At 60.0% G+C, this 16152-nt stretch overlaps 2 protein-coding genes across 4 annotated transcripts; one reads left to right on the forward strand and one right to left on the reverse strand.

Annotated features, from left to right (window-relative positions):
* Positions 1–3458: 3458 nt before the first annotated feature.
* On the reverse strand, positions 3459–16152 carry Ptms (parathymosin). 2 transcript variants are annotated; one of them, XM_042672484.1, is made up of 6 exons: positions 16034–16152; positions 12172–12243; positions 11666–11738; positions 11517–11578; positions 11314–11376; positions 3459–3469 (listed from the first exon to the last, which is right to left on the reverse strand). In XM_042672484.1, exons 1-5 carry the CDS (start codon positions 16076–16078, stop codon positions 11326–11328), a joined length of 303 nt encoding a protein of 100 aa, XP_042528418.1. In that variant the 5' UTR covers positions 16079–16152; the 3' UTR covers positions 3459–3469; positions 11314–11325. The 2 variants fall into 2 exon arrangements, with proteins under 2 accessions (XP_042528418.1, XP_042528417.1); XM_042672483.1 differs by lacking the exon at positions 3459–3469 and having other exon boundaries at positions 10789–11376; positions 16034–16151.
* Positions 4206–10308, forward strand: Lag3 (lymphocyte activating 3). 2 transcript variants are annotated; one of them, XM_042672481.1, is made up of 8 exons: positions 4206–4504; positions 4861–5011; positions 5226–5488; positions 6752–7021; positions 7616–7891; positions 8690–8908; positions 9400–9521; positions 10120–10308. In XM_042672481.1, exons 1-8 carry the CDS (start codon positions 4447–4449, stop codon positions 10264–10266), a joined length of 1506 nt encoding a protein of 501 aa, XP_042528415.1. In that variant the 5' UTR covers positions 4206–4446; the 3' UTR covers positions 10267–10308. The 2 variants fall into 2 exon arrangements, with proteins under 2 accessions (XP_042528415.1, XP_042528416.1); XM_042672482.1 differs by having other exon boundaries at positions 4864–5011.

Here is a 16152-nt window from a genome sequence, read left to right on the forward strand (position 1 = left end):
ACCTCCAAGGAACTAGCCAAAAGCCAGACATGGAGTTGTGGTTCAAGCGGTAGAGCACCAGACGAGTAAAAAAAAAAAAAGCCACAAAGCAGCAGAAGGCCTTGAGTTCAAGCCCCGGTACTGACCCAAAAACTAAAAAAGAAATTCTTCCCAGGACTGGGGCGTGAACTCGGGGCCTCTGGCACTCGCTAGTTTTGTGGGTGGTTTTTCCCCTCAAAGCTGGTGCTCTACCACTTGAGCCACAACTCCACTTCAGGGTTTTGCTGGTTCATTGGAGATAAGAGTTTCACAGACTTTGCTGCCTGGGCTGGCTTCGAACCAGGATCCTCAGTTCTCAGGCTCCCAAGTAGCTAGGATGACACACGGGAGCCACCAGCGCAAGGCTACAACAAAAGCAGCCCATTTGGGTTGGCTCTTTTTGTTTTGTGCCGGTCCTGGGGCTTGAACTCCGGGCCTGGGCGCTGTCCCTGATGATTTTTGCTCAAGGCTGGTGCTCTACCACTTGAGCCACGGCACCACTTCCGGTTTTTTGGTGGTTTATTGGAGAGCAGAGTCTCACAGATTCTCCTATACCCCAGGCTGGCTTTGAACCAGGATCCTCCGATCTCAGCCTCTGAGTAGCTGGGATTACAGGCGTGAGCCACTGCACCCAGCCTTGGTGGATTCTTATTGCATTTATTTGTGGTTTGCTTTTCAGATGGGAGTCTCCCTGTGTTGCCAAGGCTAGTGGTGAACTCTGGGACTCAAGGGATCTTCCTACCTCAGCCTCCCAAAGTGGCTGGGATTACAGGCTTGAACTACTGCGCCCAGCCTTGATCTCATTGACACGGAGAGGACGCTGAGGCTGGAGGAGACAGGGCGGGCGCCTCTCCACAGGCCAGGCAGGCCATCAGGGCCGCAGCCACAGCCGGGGCTGACCGACCAATGTCCGCCTGTCTGTCTTGTGGTGTTTTGTTCCACAGCTCTGTCCTTAGTCGCATTCGGGTCATCTGGCCAGGGCCCGGGGCTGGATTTCCTGCAGCGTGCATTGCTCCTCACCTCTCCAGCCGGCTGCACAAAACGTGACTGTGCCCGGGGGCGGGGGGTGGGGTGGGGATGGAGCCTTGCACGCACACCACGCACACCACGCACGCACCAATCCCCAGATGCCCAGCCATTCCAAGGAGGGTGTGTGACCCGCGGCCGCCACCAGAGGGCGGTGTGCACCCAGGCCTGAGCAGAAAGAGCTGGCAAAGTTGGTGACAGGGGCGTGTGTGTGTGTGTGTGTGTGTGTGTGTGTGTGCATGCGCGCATGCGCATCACCCAGAAAGCCAACACAGGAGCTGGAATGCAATTAACCATATATATGAACCAGGGGCCGGTGGCTCCCGCCTGTCATCCCAGCCACTCAGGAGGCTGAGATCTGAGGATCGCGGTTCAAAGCCAGCCCAGGCAGGAAAGTCCGTGAGACTCTGATCTCCATTGAACCACCAGAAAACCAGAAGTGGCGCTGTGGCTCAAGTGGTAGAGCGCCCCCCTGGAGCTGAAGAGCACAGGGACAGCGCCCAGGCCCTGAGTTCAAGCCCCACAATGGACAAATAACTAAACTCAACTAAGACACAAAAGAAACAGGGCAGACAGTACAATGTAGTTGGGAGGATGAGAGACAGACAGACAGACAGAGAGACAGAGTGCCAGCAAGGAAGAAACCCAGAAGTCAGAAAGCATGTTAGGGACCAGTAGCTCACGCCTGTAATCCCAGCTACAAAGGAAGCAGAGATGTGTGTGGATCCTGCTTTGAAGCCAGACATTCTGTGAGACTCTGCTCTCAATGAACCACCCAGCAGCCATGGTGGAACCCCTAATCCACAGCTCCACACTGGGGTCTCCTCCTTCTAGCCCCTCCTGGACCCCCTAGGTTAGATAGGTCACCCCAGACCCGGCCCCTCTCCCAGCCATCAGCCTTTCCTTCCTTTTCTCTCCCTGGCTGTGGGGGCACGCTTCTCTGGCCAAGTCCAATGAATCTTTCTGTTCTCAACCTTTCACCCCCAAACGTGGCACCTCTATATAATGGATTTTTACCTCGTCATTAGAAAGAAGAATAGATGTGTGGTTTGCAGAGCAATGGAAGGACCCAGAACAAATCACGTTCGGCGAGGTCAGCCCTGCTCAGAGACACGAACAGCGCCATGTTTTCTCTCCTCTGCGGGAGGTAGATCTGAAATACACGGGGTGTGATCAATGATAGAGGACCCCAAATATTTCCACACGCTGAGACCAGAGGAGGGCGCTCTTAGGAGAGGCCCACAGATAAAGTCAGATTTATCCCCAGCGCCATGGCTCCCGCCTGTCATCCCAGCCACTCAGGAGGCTGAGGTCTGAGGATCGCTGTTTGAGGCCAGCTGGGGTAGAAAGGCCGTGAGAAGCCAGGCACCCGTGGCTCCCGCCTGTCATCCAGCTCCTCAGGAGGCTGAGATCTGAGATCGTGGTTCAAAGCCAGCCCAGGCAGGAAAAAAAATCCCCAAGACTCTTGTCTCCAAGGAACCACCACCCCAAACCAGAGGTGGAGGTGTGGTTCAAGTAGTAAAGCACCAGCCTGGAACCGACGAAGGAAAAAAGTCAAGGGAGAACTGGAGGCCCCGAATTCAAATCCCAGTGTTGGAACAAGTCAGCAAAGGGCAGGGGTCAGGAGACAGACTCGGGAAGCTTCCAGAAAACTGCAGTTTGGCTCTTACTTGAGAGTTAAGAACCTTGCTTTAGGCAGAAGCAAGAAAGTTGCCAGAAAGTTCTCCCTCAGCGCCAGGCGGGACTTCCGGTTTCTACTCGGCCCATTCAGCCTCGCCAGACGGTGCTGTTTCCACTGGGCTCAGCAGTGTCAGGCTCGTGTGGTTTGGGGGTGACAGGGGGGAGGTGTTTCTGGGAAGAAGTACCCCAAAAGCCTAAACAGCTCAGGGCAGCTGGCTCCCGCCTGTCACCCCAGCTCCTCAGGAGGCTGAGGTCTGAGGATCATGGTTCAAAGCCAGCCTGGGTAGGAAAGTCTGTGAGACTCCAATGAACCACCAAAAACTAAATCCATTAGTGGCGCTGTGGTTCAAGTGGTAGAGCGCCAGCCTTGGAGCAGAAAAGCTCAGGGACAGCGCCCAGGCCCTGAGTTTAAGCCCCAGGAAGGGCATAAAAAACTACCCCAAACAAACGAAATCCAAACCCAAGCAGGGCTTTTTCCTTTTCTTTTTTGTCAGTTGTGGGGCTTGAACTCAGGGCCTGGGCGCTGTCCCTGAGCTCTTCAGCTCAAGGCGGGCGCTCTACCACTTGAACCACAGCGCCACTTCCAGTTTTCTGGTGCTTCATGGGAGATCAGAGTCTCACGGACTTTCCTTGCTCGAGCTGGCTTTGAACCGCGATCCTCAGCTCTCAGCCTCCTGAGGAGCTGGGATGACAGGCGGGAGCCAAGGGGGCCTGACTTCTCACGGCCTTCTCTACCCCCGCTGGCCTCCAGCAGCGATCCTCCAGTCTCAGCCTCCGGAGGGGCTGGGATGACAGGCGGGAGCCACAGCGCCCTCTCAGGTCTTGTGAGCTGACCGGCACTAAGATGTTTCCTCCTGTTTGCCGGTGCACTCCCCCCAGAAAAGTTCTGTGGGGTACGGGATTGATCTCTCCTCACCCCCCCCCGCCCCACTCTGGCCTTCATTTTTCTTCCTTTTAGGGGGAAATCAGCCTGCATGAGCCATTTCATGTTGCATCCAACATATAACAAGCACCGGAGGCAAACCACGCACCGGTGGCTCCCGCCTGCCATCCCAGCCACTCGGGAGGCTGAGATCTGAGGATCACGGTTCAAAGCCAGCCACGGGCAGGAAAGTCCGTGAGACTCTGATCTCCCAGGAACCACCAGAAAACCAGAAGTGGCGCTGTGGCTCAAGTGGTAGAGCGCCAGCCTTGAGCTGAAGAGCTGAGGGACAGCGCCCAGGCCCCGAGTTCAAGTCCCAAGATTCTGGGAGAGAGAGAGGAGCCGGCCAGGGTGGGACAGGGGTGGAGGGGAGCCCCGAGGCTGAGGAAATAAACAAGGGGTGTGTCACCCCGAGGCTGAGGGCGCCTCTGCTAGGAATCAGCCCCCTCAGACTTTCCACCACGAAGTGAACCCGAAACCTCGGGCTGTGGGGGGCGGGCACGGAGGGGGGGTTACAGGGGAAGTGGGGGACAGGGTAAGGAATCTGGAGGCACGGCACCCCAACTCATCACTCTGCTCTCTGCTGCTGCTCCGTTTCCTGGGGTGCCCTGAGGGCCCCCCCAAAAAAAGAATTGGTCCAACTCTTGTGAGAATCTGGCTCTGGATCCTTGGCCCTTGGTGGCTGTCTCTGCGCCCGATTGTCTCCGGCTCCCCCTCTTCCACCCCCCCCACCCCCAATCCCCTAGTTCCTGCCCCCCCATCTCTGTCCCCCTTTGCAGAGCTCAGGCGATCGGCGGGAGATGCGGGAAGCTCAGGTTCTGGGCTGGCTGCTTCCTCTTCTGCTGGGGGCCGCGCCAGGTAAGATGCGGGTGGAGGAGGCTGACCTCCAATCGCGATCCTCCCCTCCCTGTCCTCCGACTGCCCAACCCCCTTCGGATTCCCTACTGAAGCCTCTCCATCCACTGACTTACTTTCTGTCTGTCTTTCTTGTCAGTCCTGGGGCTTGAATTCAGGGCCTGGGCGCTGTCCCTGAGCTTCTTTGGCTCAAGGCTGGCGCTCTACCACTTGAGCCACGGCACCACTCCTGGCTTTTTCTGGGTCTGTGGTACTGAGGAATCGAACCCAGGGCTCTGTGCGTGCAAGGCAAGCGCTCTGCCCCTGAGCCACCTGCCCAGCCGGCCCTCTTCCCTCTTCTCCTCTCTCTTCTCCTCCAGCAGGGGCGGCCTCCGGCGGGGGGGAAGCCATCCCGGTGGTGTGGGCTCAGGAGGGGGCCCCGGCCCGGCTTCCCTGTGGCCCTGCGCCCCCCCTCCAGCAGGGCAGGCTGCCGGGGAGCGTGCGGCTCACCTGGAGACACCAACCAGACAGGTACGCACCCCAAAACTGAGCCACAGAACTCCCACCCTCGCCAGCCAGGGGAGACCCCCCCCCACCAGCCCGCCCACCCCTCCCTGCCCTCCCCCGGCCTCCACAGCCTGGGCCTCTGCCAGCTCAGCCTCCTGCGCGGCCGGGATTACAGGCATGCGTCACCAGACTCCAGCTTCCAATCTCTCTCTTGTTCTCTCTCTCTCTCCTGCCCCAGCCCCCCGACGGCCGCCAGCCCGGGGGGATCCCCCGGCCCCCTCGGCTACACGGTGCTGAGCGTGTCCCCCGAAGGCCTGCGCCTGCGCCGGCCGCCCCTGGGGCCCCGGGTGCAGCTGGCGGAGCGGGGCCTGCAGCGCGGGGACTTCTCCCTGAGGCTGTGCCCGGCCTTGCGCGCCGACGCCGGCCAGTACCGAGCCACCGTGCACCTGGGCGACCGGGCCCTCTCCTGCCACCTGCGCCTGCGCCTGGGCCAGGCCTCGAGTAGGTGGGGCGGGACTGGGGGAGGTGTGAGATGGGGTCTCCCCAGGTGTCCAGGAGGGGAAGGGAGGGGAGCTGGCAGTCCAGAGAAGCATGGGGTGGGCACCATGGAGAGACTGCATCACCACCACCCCAAGAACCCCCCTTTTTTCCACCCACAGCCTGGGGAGCACCCCGGCATGTGGGGGAGAGAGGCGCCCCTGAGAGGGCTGGGAGGTGATTCATTTCGAGCGTTCGTTCTGTAGCTCAGGGGTGCGTTTAGTCCCTGCCAGGGTGTGTGGACAGAGACGGTGCTTACCCGCCATCATTGCTGCTCTGGGCTGGCGCTCTACCACCTGAGCCACGGCGCCACCCACAGCTCTTTGGTGAATCCTGGAAGACTCTTTCCGGCCGCTTCACGCCAGGCCCTGGCTCTGTTTCTGGCTGTTTGCCGGTTCGTTGGAAACGCGAGTTTCACGGGAGCCGGCACCGGTGGCTCCCGCCTGTCACCGCAGCAGCTTAAAGCCAGCCAGCCAGGGAAGTCCCTGAACCACCAGGAAGCCAGAGGTGGTGCGGCGGCTCAGGTGGCAGAGCCTAAACGCTGAGGGACAGCGCCCGGGCCCTGAGGTCAAGCCCCGCGGCTGACCAAAAGGAAAACTAAAAGAGTCTCATGGAATTTCTGGTCTAAGCTAGTTTTGAGTCTTGATCTTCAGATCTGCTAAGATGACCAGCTTCCGGCTGGAGTTGGCAAATCTAAACAGCAAGGTTCTAGAATGTGTTTCTAGAAGCTTCTAGACTCCCTTTCTGGAACCCTCTAGAACGTGTTTCTAGAAGCTTCTAGACTCCCTTTCTAGAACTTTCTAGAACCTTCTGGATTCCCTTTCTGGAACCCTCTAGAACATGTTTCTAGAACCTCGACTCCCTTTCTGGAATCTTCTAGAACCTTCTGGACCCCTTTCTGGAACCTTATAGAGCATGTTTCTAGAACCTTCTAGGCTCCCTTTCTAGAACCTTCTAGAACATGTTTCTAGAAGCTTCTAGACTCCCTTTGCTTTCTGGAATCTTCTGGATTTCCTTTCTGGAACCTTCTAAGCACATGTTTCTAGAACCTTCTAGACTCCCTTTCTGGAATCTTCTAGAGCACGTTTCTAAAACTCCCTAGGCTCTCTTTCTGGAACCTTCTACAACATGTTTCTAGAGCCTTCTGGGCTCCCTTTCTAGAAGCTTGTAGCTTGGCCTTGCCGTGTTGGCGGGGCTGATGGAGGCTCTTCTCTGGCCCCTGAGCAGTGACAGCCAGCCCCCCAGGGTCTCTCAGGACCTCCGACCGCGTCGCGTTGAAGTGCTCCTTTGAGCGCCCCGAGTCGCCGGCCTCCGTGCGGTGGTTCCGAGGCCAGGGCAGAGGCCGGGTCCCCGTGCAGGAGTCTGCCCGTCACCACATGGTGGAGAGCTTCCTCTTCCTGCCACAAGTCGGCCCCACGGACTCGGGCACGTGGGGCTGCGTGCTCACGTACACGGATGGCTTCCGCGTGACCATCACGCACAACCTCGAGGTCCTGGGTGAGTCGTGAGTCTGCTTTCCCGTGATCCATGCGCCCCCCCCCCCATCCCGCAAGGCAGCATCTCAGCAGCCACTGCTACGTATTGTTATCAACAATAATAATATGTTTGTTTCGGGTCAGTCTTAAGGCTTGAACTCAGGGCCTAGGCCGCTGTCCCTGAGCTCTTTCACTCAAAGATGGCGCCCTACCACTTGAGCACAGTGCCACTTCTAGCTTTTTTGCTGGTTTATTGAAGATAAAAATTCTCCTACAGCCAGGCATTGTTGGCCCGGCCTCCTCGTGGTTCAGGAGGCTGAGATCCAGGTTCAAAGCCAGCCCTGGGCAGGCAAATCTGGGAGCCTCATCTCCAGTGAGCCAGCAAAAGGCCGGATGTGGAGCTGTGGCCCAAGACGCAGTGTTCAAGCTGTGAGTTCAAGCCCCAGGACCAACACACACACACACACACACACACACACACACACACACACACACACGAGCTGTCACAGACTTTCCTGCCTGGGCTGGCCCTGAACCGCGATCCTCAGATCTCAGCCTCCTGAGTCGCTGGGATGGCAGGCTCAGATCACACCTGACCTTTGCCTTTCCTCTCCAGGTCTGGAGCCCCCTGCTCCCCTGACAGTGTACGCGGCTGCGGGTTCGAGGGCGGAGCTGCCTTGCCACCTGCCCTCGGACCTGGGGAACCACACTTCCCTGGCTGCCCAGTGGACCCCGCCCGGAGGAGGCCCAGACCTTCCGGTGGCTGGACATCACGGCAACTTCACCCTCCGACTCCAAGCGGTCAGTGTGGCCCAGGCGGGGAGCTACACCTGCCGCGTCCGCGTGCCGGGCCAATCTCTCCAGATCACCATCACCTTGGCGGTCATTACAGGTTAGCCATGGGTGGGAAGCACGGGTACTCCCTGAGCTGGGCACCGCTGGTAGCACATGCCTGTAATCCTGGCTTCTCAAGAGGCTGAGCTCTGTAGGATCGAGGTTTAAAGCCAGCCCCAGGCAGGAAAACCCATGAGACCAACAAACCACCCCAGAAGTGGCACCGTGGGTAGAGCGCCAGCTGAGGGACAGCGCCCAGGCCCTGAGTTCAAGCCCTACCTCCTCCATCAAGATAATGTCTGCTCCTGGCTTCAGGAAGCCAGGGAGGGCAGGCTGGCTGCTCAGAGAGCGAGTTGTCAGTCACCCCAAGACTCCAGGCCCTGGGGTTCTGCCATGGCCTCTCCTCACTTCCCTGAAAAGAAACTGAAACTGAAAATCTCCCTTGAGTCACCAAGTCAATGTTCCACTGCGTTCAAAGGGGCTCCCCTTTGAACACCTGGGGCGGGGGGGGGGGGGGGGGGGGGGAGGGAGGGGGGAGGGCGGGGGGGAGGGCAGGGGAGGCGGGGGGCGGAGGCGGCCTGAGAACCTAGACCCGGGAGGTGACAGAACTTTGAACAGGCCAAGGCCAGTGGCTCCCGCCTGTCATCCCAGCGACTCAGGAGGCTGAGATCTGAGGATCGCCATCCAAAGCTAGACCTTCCCCCGCCCCGCAGGAAAATCCGCCAGACTCTTGTCTCCAGTGAACCCCTAAAGAGCCAGAAATGAGCTGGGTGCCCAGGCTGGCTTTGAACCGCGATCCTCAGATCTCAGCCTCCTGAGTAGCCAGGATGGATTACAGGTGTCATTTTTTCCCCAGTGACTCCCAAATCAGGGAAGCTGCTGTGTGAAGTCACCCCAGCGTCTGGCGGAGAGAACTTCGTGTGGCGCCCCCTGGACCCCCGATCCAAGAAGTCATCCCCAGGACCCTGGCTGGAGGCCGGGGAGGCCGGGCCCCACTCGCAGCCCTGGCAGTGCCAGGTGTACCAGCGGGAGACGCTTCTGGGGGCAGCGAAGCCCCTCCTGGAGTCCAGGCAAGGTCAGCGGCCCCGAGACCACGCCCCCAACCCCAACTGTGACCCCATGCCCACCCCCACCACTCCCCACACTTTCCTTTCCCGGTCAGACATCAGATCTCAAGCTCTCTAAGAGTAGCTAAGTACGGCAAGATAGATATAGATGATAGATAGATGGTAGATGATAGATAAATAGCTGATGATGGATGGTAGATGCTAGGTAGGTGGTAGAGTGTGTGTGTGTGTGTGTGTGTGTGTGTGTGTGTGTGTGTATACGCACGCCAGTTCCAAGATTTAGACCCAAGGCCTGGGTGTTATCCCTTAGCTTTTTTCCCCCCCTCAAGGCTGGTGCTCTACCGCTTGAGTAACGCCTCTACTGCCAGCTTTTTGATGGTCTCAGCCTTCCCTGCCTGGGCTGGCCTCGAACCGTGATCCTCAGATCCCAGCCTCCTGAGTGGCTGGGATGGCAGGCGGGAGCCGCTGGCACCCGGCTGAGCCTGTGCTTGCTCGGCAGGGGCCCGGCGTTCTGGCAAAGCTCCAGGCTCCCTTGGCGGAAGCCGTCTGGCTCTTCTTCTCGCGCTTGGTGCTCTTCTCTTGGTGACGGGAGCCTTTGGGTTTCACCACTGGAGAAGACAGGTGAGTTGTGGCCTTAATCTCTCCGAGCGCTGTGTGCGCTGGGATTCGAACTCAGGGCCTGGGCGCCGTCCCTGAGCTCTTTTTGTACTCAGGGCCTGGGCGCCGTCCCTCAGGGCTGGTGCTTTACCGCGTAAGCCACAGCTCCACCACTGCAGGCTGTTGGTGGGCTGGCTTTGAACCAGGATCCTCAGATCTCAGCCTCCTGAGTAGCTGGGATGGCAGGCGGGAGCCACAGATCCCCAGTGTAGACCTGTCATGAGAGCCCTCTCCACAAGCCCCTGCATTTCAGGGACTCCTCGAAGCAGATGAAGGCAGTGAGCTCACAGCCCTTTCTCTTATCTTTGCCAGTCGTAGGTCTTGAACTCAGGGCCTGGGCACTGTCCTGAGCTTCTTTGGCTCAAGGCTGGAGCTCTACCCCTTGAGCCACAGCGCCACTTCCGGCTTTCTCAGTGTCTGTGGTGCTGAGGACTCGAACCCCCGGCTTCATGCATGTGAGGCGAGCGCTCTACCACTGAGCCACCTGCCCAGCCTCCCTTCTTTTTCATAGTTTCTTTCTTCACCCCCCCCCCCCCCAATCTCTCTCCATCGCTTCCCACAGTGGCTACAAAGAAGGTTTTCGGCCTTAGAGCTTGGGACTTACCCTCCCCAGGCTCCCAGCAAGACGGAGGAGTGGGAGCTGGACCTGGAGCCGGAGATGGAGCAAGAGCTAGAGCCACCAGCAGAGCCGGAGCTGACGCAGCTCTGACACCCAAGAGCCAGGCTAAACAATGTCCACAGCTCCGTCCAAATAAACCCAGCAGCAGCAGCCGCAGGGTGTGGCCGTTCCTCATCCCCAGAAGGGCCTATCCCTCCCGGCCTCCTGGGGCTCCTCCCATGGCCTTCCTTCCCTCCACTGGCCAGTACCAGGACTGAATCCAGGGCCTAGGCATTGTTCTTTTTTGCTCAAGGCTGGTGCTTTGCCACTGGAACCACACCTCCACTTCTGGCTTTTAGGTGATTTTTTTCTTGTTGGTCATGGGGCTTGAACTCAGGGCCTGGGCGCTGTCCCTCAGCTCTTCTGCTCAAGGCTGGTGCTCTACCCCTTGAGCCACAGTGCCATGTCTGGTTTTCTGGTGGTTCATGGGAGATCAGAGTCTCAAGGACTTTCCTGCCCGGGCTGGCTTTGAACCTGGATCCTTAGCCTGGCCTCCGCCACCCTCCATCCTTTTCCCCCTTTTCCAGGCCTGGCCTGGAGCCCCACCCCCTCCCCCGGAAGGCAGGAGACAGGTTAAAAACAGAAGCGCGACCATTTCTTTATTAAATTATACAAAAAGGGGAGGGGAAGGGGGCAGCTAGGGGGCTCGGCCCCACCCCCGGCCCCACCCCGGCCTGGCGCTGTCTGGGAGAATGGAGGGGCTGGGGGGTGGGAATGTAAGGGAGACACCCAGGGACCGATCAGGCAGGTGGATGGGGGAATGGGATGAGCCCAGGGCCTGGATCTGGGATGGGTGGCAGGGGGGGAGGGGAGGGGGCGAGGGGTGACTGGGGTCCACCTGGGAGACTCAGGAGGAGAAGCAGGTCAGGGCAGAGGGGCAAGGGTGAACAATGGCAAAAGTACGGAGGGACATTGGCTGGCTGGGGAGGCCGGAGAAGGGAGGCCCGAAAAGAGAGGCCCGGAAACAAGACACACCCCGCCCCCACCACAGGGAGCCAGGGGAAGGGGAGGGAGGGCTCCGCGTGTGTGTGTCCCCCACCCGCCCCCACGTCCAGGCCCCCCCCAAAAAGAGGGGGGAGCCTCCCGTCCCCAGCCCACTGGAAGGGGGGCTCATGCCGACGCCCCATTCGCTGTCTTCTGTCGCTTGGGATCCGCTTCTTCCTGTGGAGAGGGCGAAAAGAAGGGTTGGACATCTCCCTTACCCAACAGGACAGGACCCCCCCGCACCCCAACGGCCACACGGTTCAGGGGTTCAAGCCCAGCGGGCGGTGCCGCCTCGGGCAGCCCCACACGGCCCAAACCTCTTCTTCGGCAGCTCTCTTCAGCGCGGGCCCTTCATCCTCCTCATCTTCTTCTTCCTCATCTGAGAGCCAGAAAAGGGGTGATTGGGGAAGCGTTGGGGGGCCCTCTGCTTCCTCCGGGCCTCCCCCTCCCCCCAGCCCCTCCCTACCTTCCTCTTCATCCTCTTCCTCCCCATCCTCGGCCGTTTCCTCCTCCTCCTCCTCGGCTCCGTTCTCTTCCTCCTGTGGGGAACCAGGCCAGTCAGGCAGGCGGGCTATATGCCCCCCACCCAAGGTACGGGGTGGGGAGGGGGTACACACGGGTAGCTCACGCCTGTAATCCCAGCTACCCAAGTAGCTGAGATAGGAGGATCGCAGTTCCCAGCCAGCCGGGGCGGACACAAAGTCTCTTGGGTTTTATTTCCCCCATGAGCTGGCAAAAAGCCAGAAGTGGGGCTGTGGCTCAAGCGGTATAGCACCAGCCTTGAGTGTTAGAGCTGAGGGAAGAGGATCGGGCTCTGAGTTCAAGTCCTAACACCAGCACGTATGCATGCACACATATGTGCACACACACACACACACACACACGGAAGGAGAGGCAGCCAGGGCGAGGGAGTCCTGGGAATGGAGGATGGTGGACACATGCGTGGTCCTCTCCCGCCCAGCCTCTCCGAACCTCCACTACTTCTTTCTTTCGCTCCTTCCGCACGGCCTTCTCCTCCACCTTCTCCTTCTTCTCCTTGAGATCCTGCCAGGGACACAGAGGCTCTGTTTAGGATCAACAATGGCCTCCGGCTCTAGGGTCTCAAGAGTGAACCCAGGCAGCCACACGGCTTAAGAGATGGGACCAGAACCCCCTGCGCAGTGCTGGTACCTCAGCGCCCGCCTGCCATCCCAGCTCCTCAGGAGGCTGAGAGCTGAGGATCACGGTTCAAAGCCGGCCCAGGCAGGACAGTCTGTGAGACTCTTTATCTCCAGTGAACCAGCAAAAAAGTAGGAAGTGGCGCTGCGGCTCAAGTGGTAGAGCACCAGCGTTGAGCTGAAGCACTGAGGGACAGCACCCAGGCCCTGAGTTCAAGCCCAAGGAACAGCGCATGCATGCACATGCGCACACACACACACACACACACACACACACACACACACACACACATCCCTGCATCTTCATACCAAAGGATCATAAAAGGTGCAAATTGGAACTGAGGGTATGGCTCAATGGTAAGATTCCAGCTGTCACTGGAAAAAAGCAAGCAAGAGACCCTGAGTTCAAGCCCCAATAGTGGCAAATACCCACACAAACGAAACACTTTGGCATTAACAGTCAAAGCCAGACCCTGGTGGCTCCCGCCTGTCATCCCAGCTGCTCAGGAGGCTGAGAGCTGAGGATCTCAGTTTGAAGAGAGCCTAGGTGGAGAAATCTATGAGACTTTTTATTGTTGTTGGTGGTAGTCATGGGGCTTGAACTCAGGGCCTGGGCACTGTCCCTCAGCTCTTCAGCTCCAGGCAGGCGCTCTACCACTTGAGCCACAGCACCACTTCCGGTAGTTCACTGGAGATCAGAGTCTCACAGAATTGCCTGCCCGGGCTGGCTTTGAACCACGATCCTCTAGATCTCAGCCTCCTGAGTAGGTAGGAGGACAGGTGTGAACCAACAGTGCCTGGCCCTAGGAGACTCTTATAGCCAATGAACCACCAAAAAGCTGCAAGAGGCGCTGTGGCTCAAGTGGTAGAGCACCACCCTTGTGGAAAAGCTAGGGAAGTGCCAGGACCCAGGCTCTGAGTTCAAGCCCTGGGCACACGCGCACGCACACGCACACACACGTGGAGAGGGGTGGCTTGACATCCAACACCTCCTTCCCCAAGGGAGTAAGAAACTGAGGAAGAAATGGGGAGCAGGCAGCCAGGGTAACCACCACACCCCAAGTTCTCCCGCACCTCCCAATCCACCTGCCCTGTGCACCTTTTGTCTCCCTCAATGTCCTTTTCCTGAGCAACCTGTCCCTCCCAGCGCCTCCCTCCGCAAATCGGGACTTTGTTTCCCTAAGTCTAATTCTCCAGGGATAGGGAGAGAACCCTCCAGAACACTTCCCAGGCCAAGCCCTCCCTTACACCAACCCTAACCCCAAACATTTTTAGCGGCTCCTCCACCCCCCCCCCCCCACTTCCTGGGTGTTGCCAACTGTTAGGACAGAAGTGGCCGTTTGCAAGTGGAAAGAATTATGGGTAAAGATCAAAGAAACATGGAAGGTGCTAGCGCGCACCCGTGTAATCTCAGCAACTCAGGAGGGCTGCAATCTGAGGGTTGGGGTTCAAAGCAAGCCTGGCTGGGGGTGTGGGGGGGCTTGAGGGGGGTGGGAAGGGGAGACAAATCCACAAGACTCCATTTTCTAGTGGACCAGCAAAATGCCGGACTGGAGGCATGGTTCAGGGGGGGGAAGCGCCAGCCTTGGGAGAGCCGAATTCAAGCCCTGGTACTGGCCCATGAAACAACACATGGAATGGAACATCAGACAGAGGAGACATCCAACAGGGTGTGTGTGTCTGGTTAGAGGGGTGCACAGATCTCAGGAGGGAGGGCTCAGTGGATGCCAGGGGACACTGGGCAAACTCAAATTAAGATTTCTTCCCATCGCTTTGCCTTTTCTTTCTTTTGAGGTGGTCCTGGGGCTAGCGCTCTACCCCTTGAGCCACAGCTCCACGGCCAGTTGTTCAGTGACCATCAGGAGAGGAGAGTCTCATAGGACTTTCTCTGTTCTGGTTGGTTTAGAACTACCATCCTCAGATCGGAGCTTCCTGACTAGCTAGGATGACAGGCAAGGACCATGGGTGCTGGATGTCTTCGTTTCTCTGCCCTGGGGCTTTTCCAGCTTTTCTCCTCCCCTGGAGCGCTGCCCGTTATGGAGACACTGCAGGAGGCCAGCCCACAGGCCCAGTGCACACGGCTCCACAGCTGTGGCCGGTTTCCTATCTGGGAGGGAGGGAGGAGGGAGGAGAAGGGAGGGGGCCAAAGACCAAAGTCCAGGGAGCAGGGACCTCTCTTGCCCAGCCTGTCCTCTGGTCACTGTCCTCCCGTGATCCCTGGGGCCTGGGCTTTGTAGAAGCCACCCATGTGCACACACACATGCACGCGCATGTGCACACACACACATGCACGCGCGTGTGCACACACACACATGCACGCACATGCACATGCACCCAGGGCCCGGGAGGCCCATGTGCCAGTGTCTGGGCTTCTCCGTCACACACTCACAAAGCAGCTGCCACTGCCAGTGCCCCCCACACACACTCGCTGTGTGGCACACGCACACAAAGACACCGGCTCCATGGCGACACGCGTCACCCACGGACACGCAGGGAGCGGGCGGCACCCCCCTGCCCCATCTCACTCGGAGTCCCCTCACCCCCTGGCCCCCCCCACCCCGCCCCCCTTCTGCAGGCCCCCACAAAACCCTGCCTGCCTTCATTTCCCACAGCAGCACCCCACCAATCCCGCCTGCACCCCCCCCACCTCGGGGGAGCAGGGAATCAGAGGGAAGCTGGAAAGGGGAGGGGGGGTGGGCAGAAGGGAAGGGAGCCAGGCAAAGCGAAGCCTTAGCTTTTCCAAAGGGTGTCTGTCTGTCTGTCTGTCTGTCTCTATGTATTAGGAATCCAAGAATTGGGGGTGGGGGTCGGATCGGATGGAAAGGAAGGCATGGGGGGGTAAACAGAGGCAGAGGGGGTCACGTCGGGCACCGAGGGGAGGGGCCGAGTGGGGGGGAGGGGGAGGGCCGTCGTGTTTACAGCGCGGAGGAAAGGTGAGGTCAGGGCTGGACGCCCCCCCGCCCCTCCCCCGACGGGGCGATCGCACCCTGGGTGGAGGCGGCGGTGACGGACAGGCCCGGAGGGGCGGGGATGGGGGTGATCGACAGGCCCGGAGGGGCGAGGGCAGGGAGACGAACTGGCAGAAGAGGTGGGGATGGAGGTGGACAGGCCGGAGGGGTGGAGCTGGAGGTGATGGACAGGCCCGAGGGGGCGGGGAGAGCGTGATGGACAGGCCCGAGGGGGCGGGGACAGGATGGGCAGGTCGGAGGGGTGGAGCTGGAGGTGATGGACAGGCCCGAGGGGGCGGGGAGAGCGTGATGGACAGGCCCGAGGGGGCGGGGACAGGATGGGCAGGTCGGAGGGGCGGGGATAGGATGATGGACAGGTAGCAGGGATAGGGTGATGGTAGGCCGGAGGGGCGGGGACAGGGCGATGGGCAGGCCGGAGGGGCGGGAATAGGGTAAAGAGGAGGCCGGAGGGGCGGGGCTAGGGTGATAGGCACGGTGGGGGCGGGGCTAGGATAATGAAGGCCCAGAGGGGCGGGGCTGGGATGGGCAGGTCGCAGGGGCCCGGCCGCCGCTAGAGGGCGCGGGCGCGGGGCGCGGGGCGCAGGGGGGGGCGCCGCGGGGTCCGCGGGGACCCGGAGCGCGGCCCGTCGGGGGGCGGCCGGCCGGGGCGGGGGGGGGGGGGGGCCGGCCCGGGCCCGAGGGCCGCCCCGATCGCCGCGGGGGTCGTACCTTGGCGCTCAGCTCGGCCGCGGCGTCCACGCTCTTCTCCGACATGATGCCGGGGCCGGGGCTGGCGGGGGAGGGGGGGCCGGGGTCCCGGGGCCTGGACGGCGGGCGCGGGGGGGCCG

This window comes from Dipodomys spectabilis, unplaced genomic scaffold (assembly GCF_019054845.1).
Source record: "Dipodomys spectabilis isolate Male_0828 unplaced genomic scaffold, ASM1905484v1 ptg000713l, whole genome shotgun sequence".
Taxonomy (NCBI): Eukaryota; Metazoa; Chordata; class Mammalia; order Rodentia; family Heteromyidae; genus Dipodomys; species Dipodomys spectabilis.

Bases quoted from the DNA above. Each gene is read 5' to 3' on its own strand.
- Lag3 (XM_042672481.1), top strand. From the start codon at position 4,447: ATGCGGGAAGCTCAGGTTCTGGGCTGGCTGCTTCCTCTTCTGCTGGGG. The intron at 5,012-5,225 runs GTACGCACCCCA...CTCCTGCCCCAG, and splicing joins TGGAGACACCAACCAGACAG to CCCCCCGACGGCCGCCAGCC. The intron at 8,909-9,399 runs GTCAGCGGCCCC...CTTGCTCGGCAG, and splicing joins CCTCCTGGAGTCCAGGCAAG to GGGCCCGGCGTTCTGGCAAA.
- Ptms (XM_042672484.1), bottom strand. From the start codon at position 16,078: ATGTCGGAGAAGAGCGTGGACGCCGCGGCCGAGCTGAGCGCCAAG. The intron at 12,244-16,033 runs GTACGACCCCCG...TGTCCCTGGCAG, and splicing joins CGGCCGAGCTGAGCGCCAAG to GATCTCAAGGAGAAGAAGGA. The intron at 11,579-11,665 runs GTAGGGAGGGGC...TCTGGCTCTCAG, and splicing joins GGAAGAGGATGAAGAGGAAG to ATGAGGAAGAAGAAGATGAG.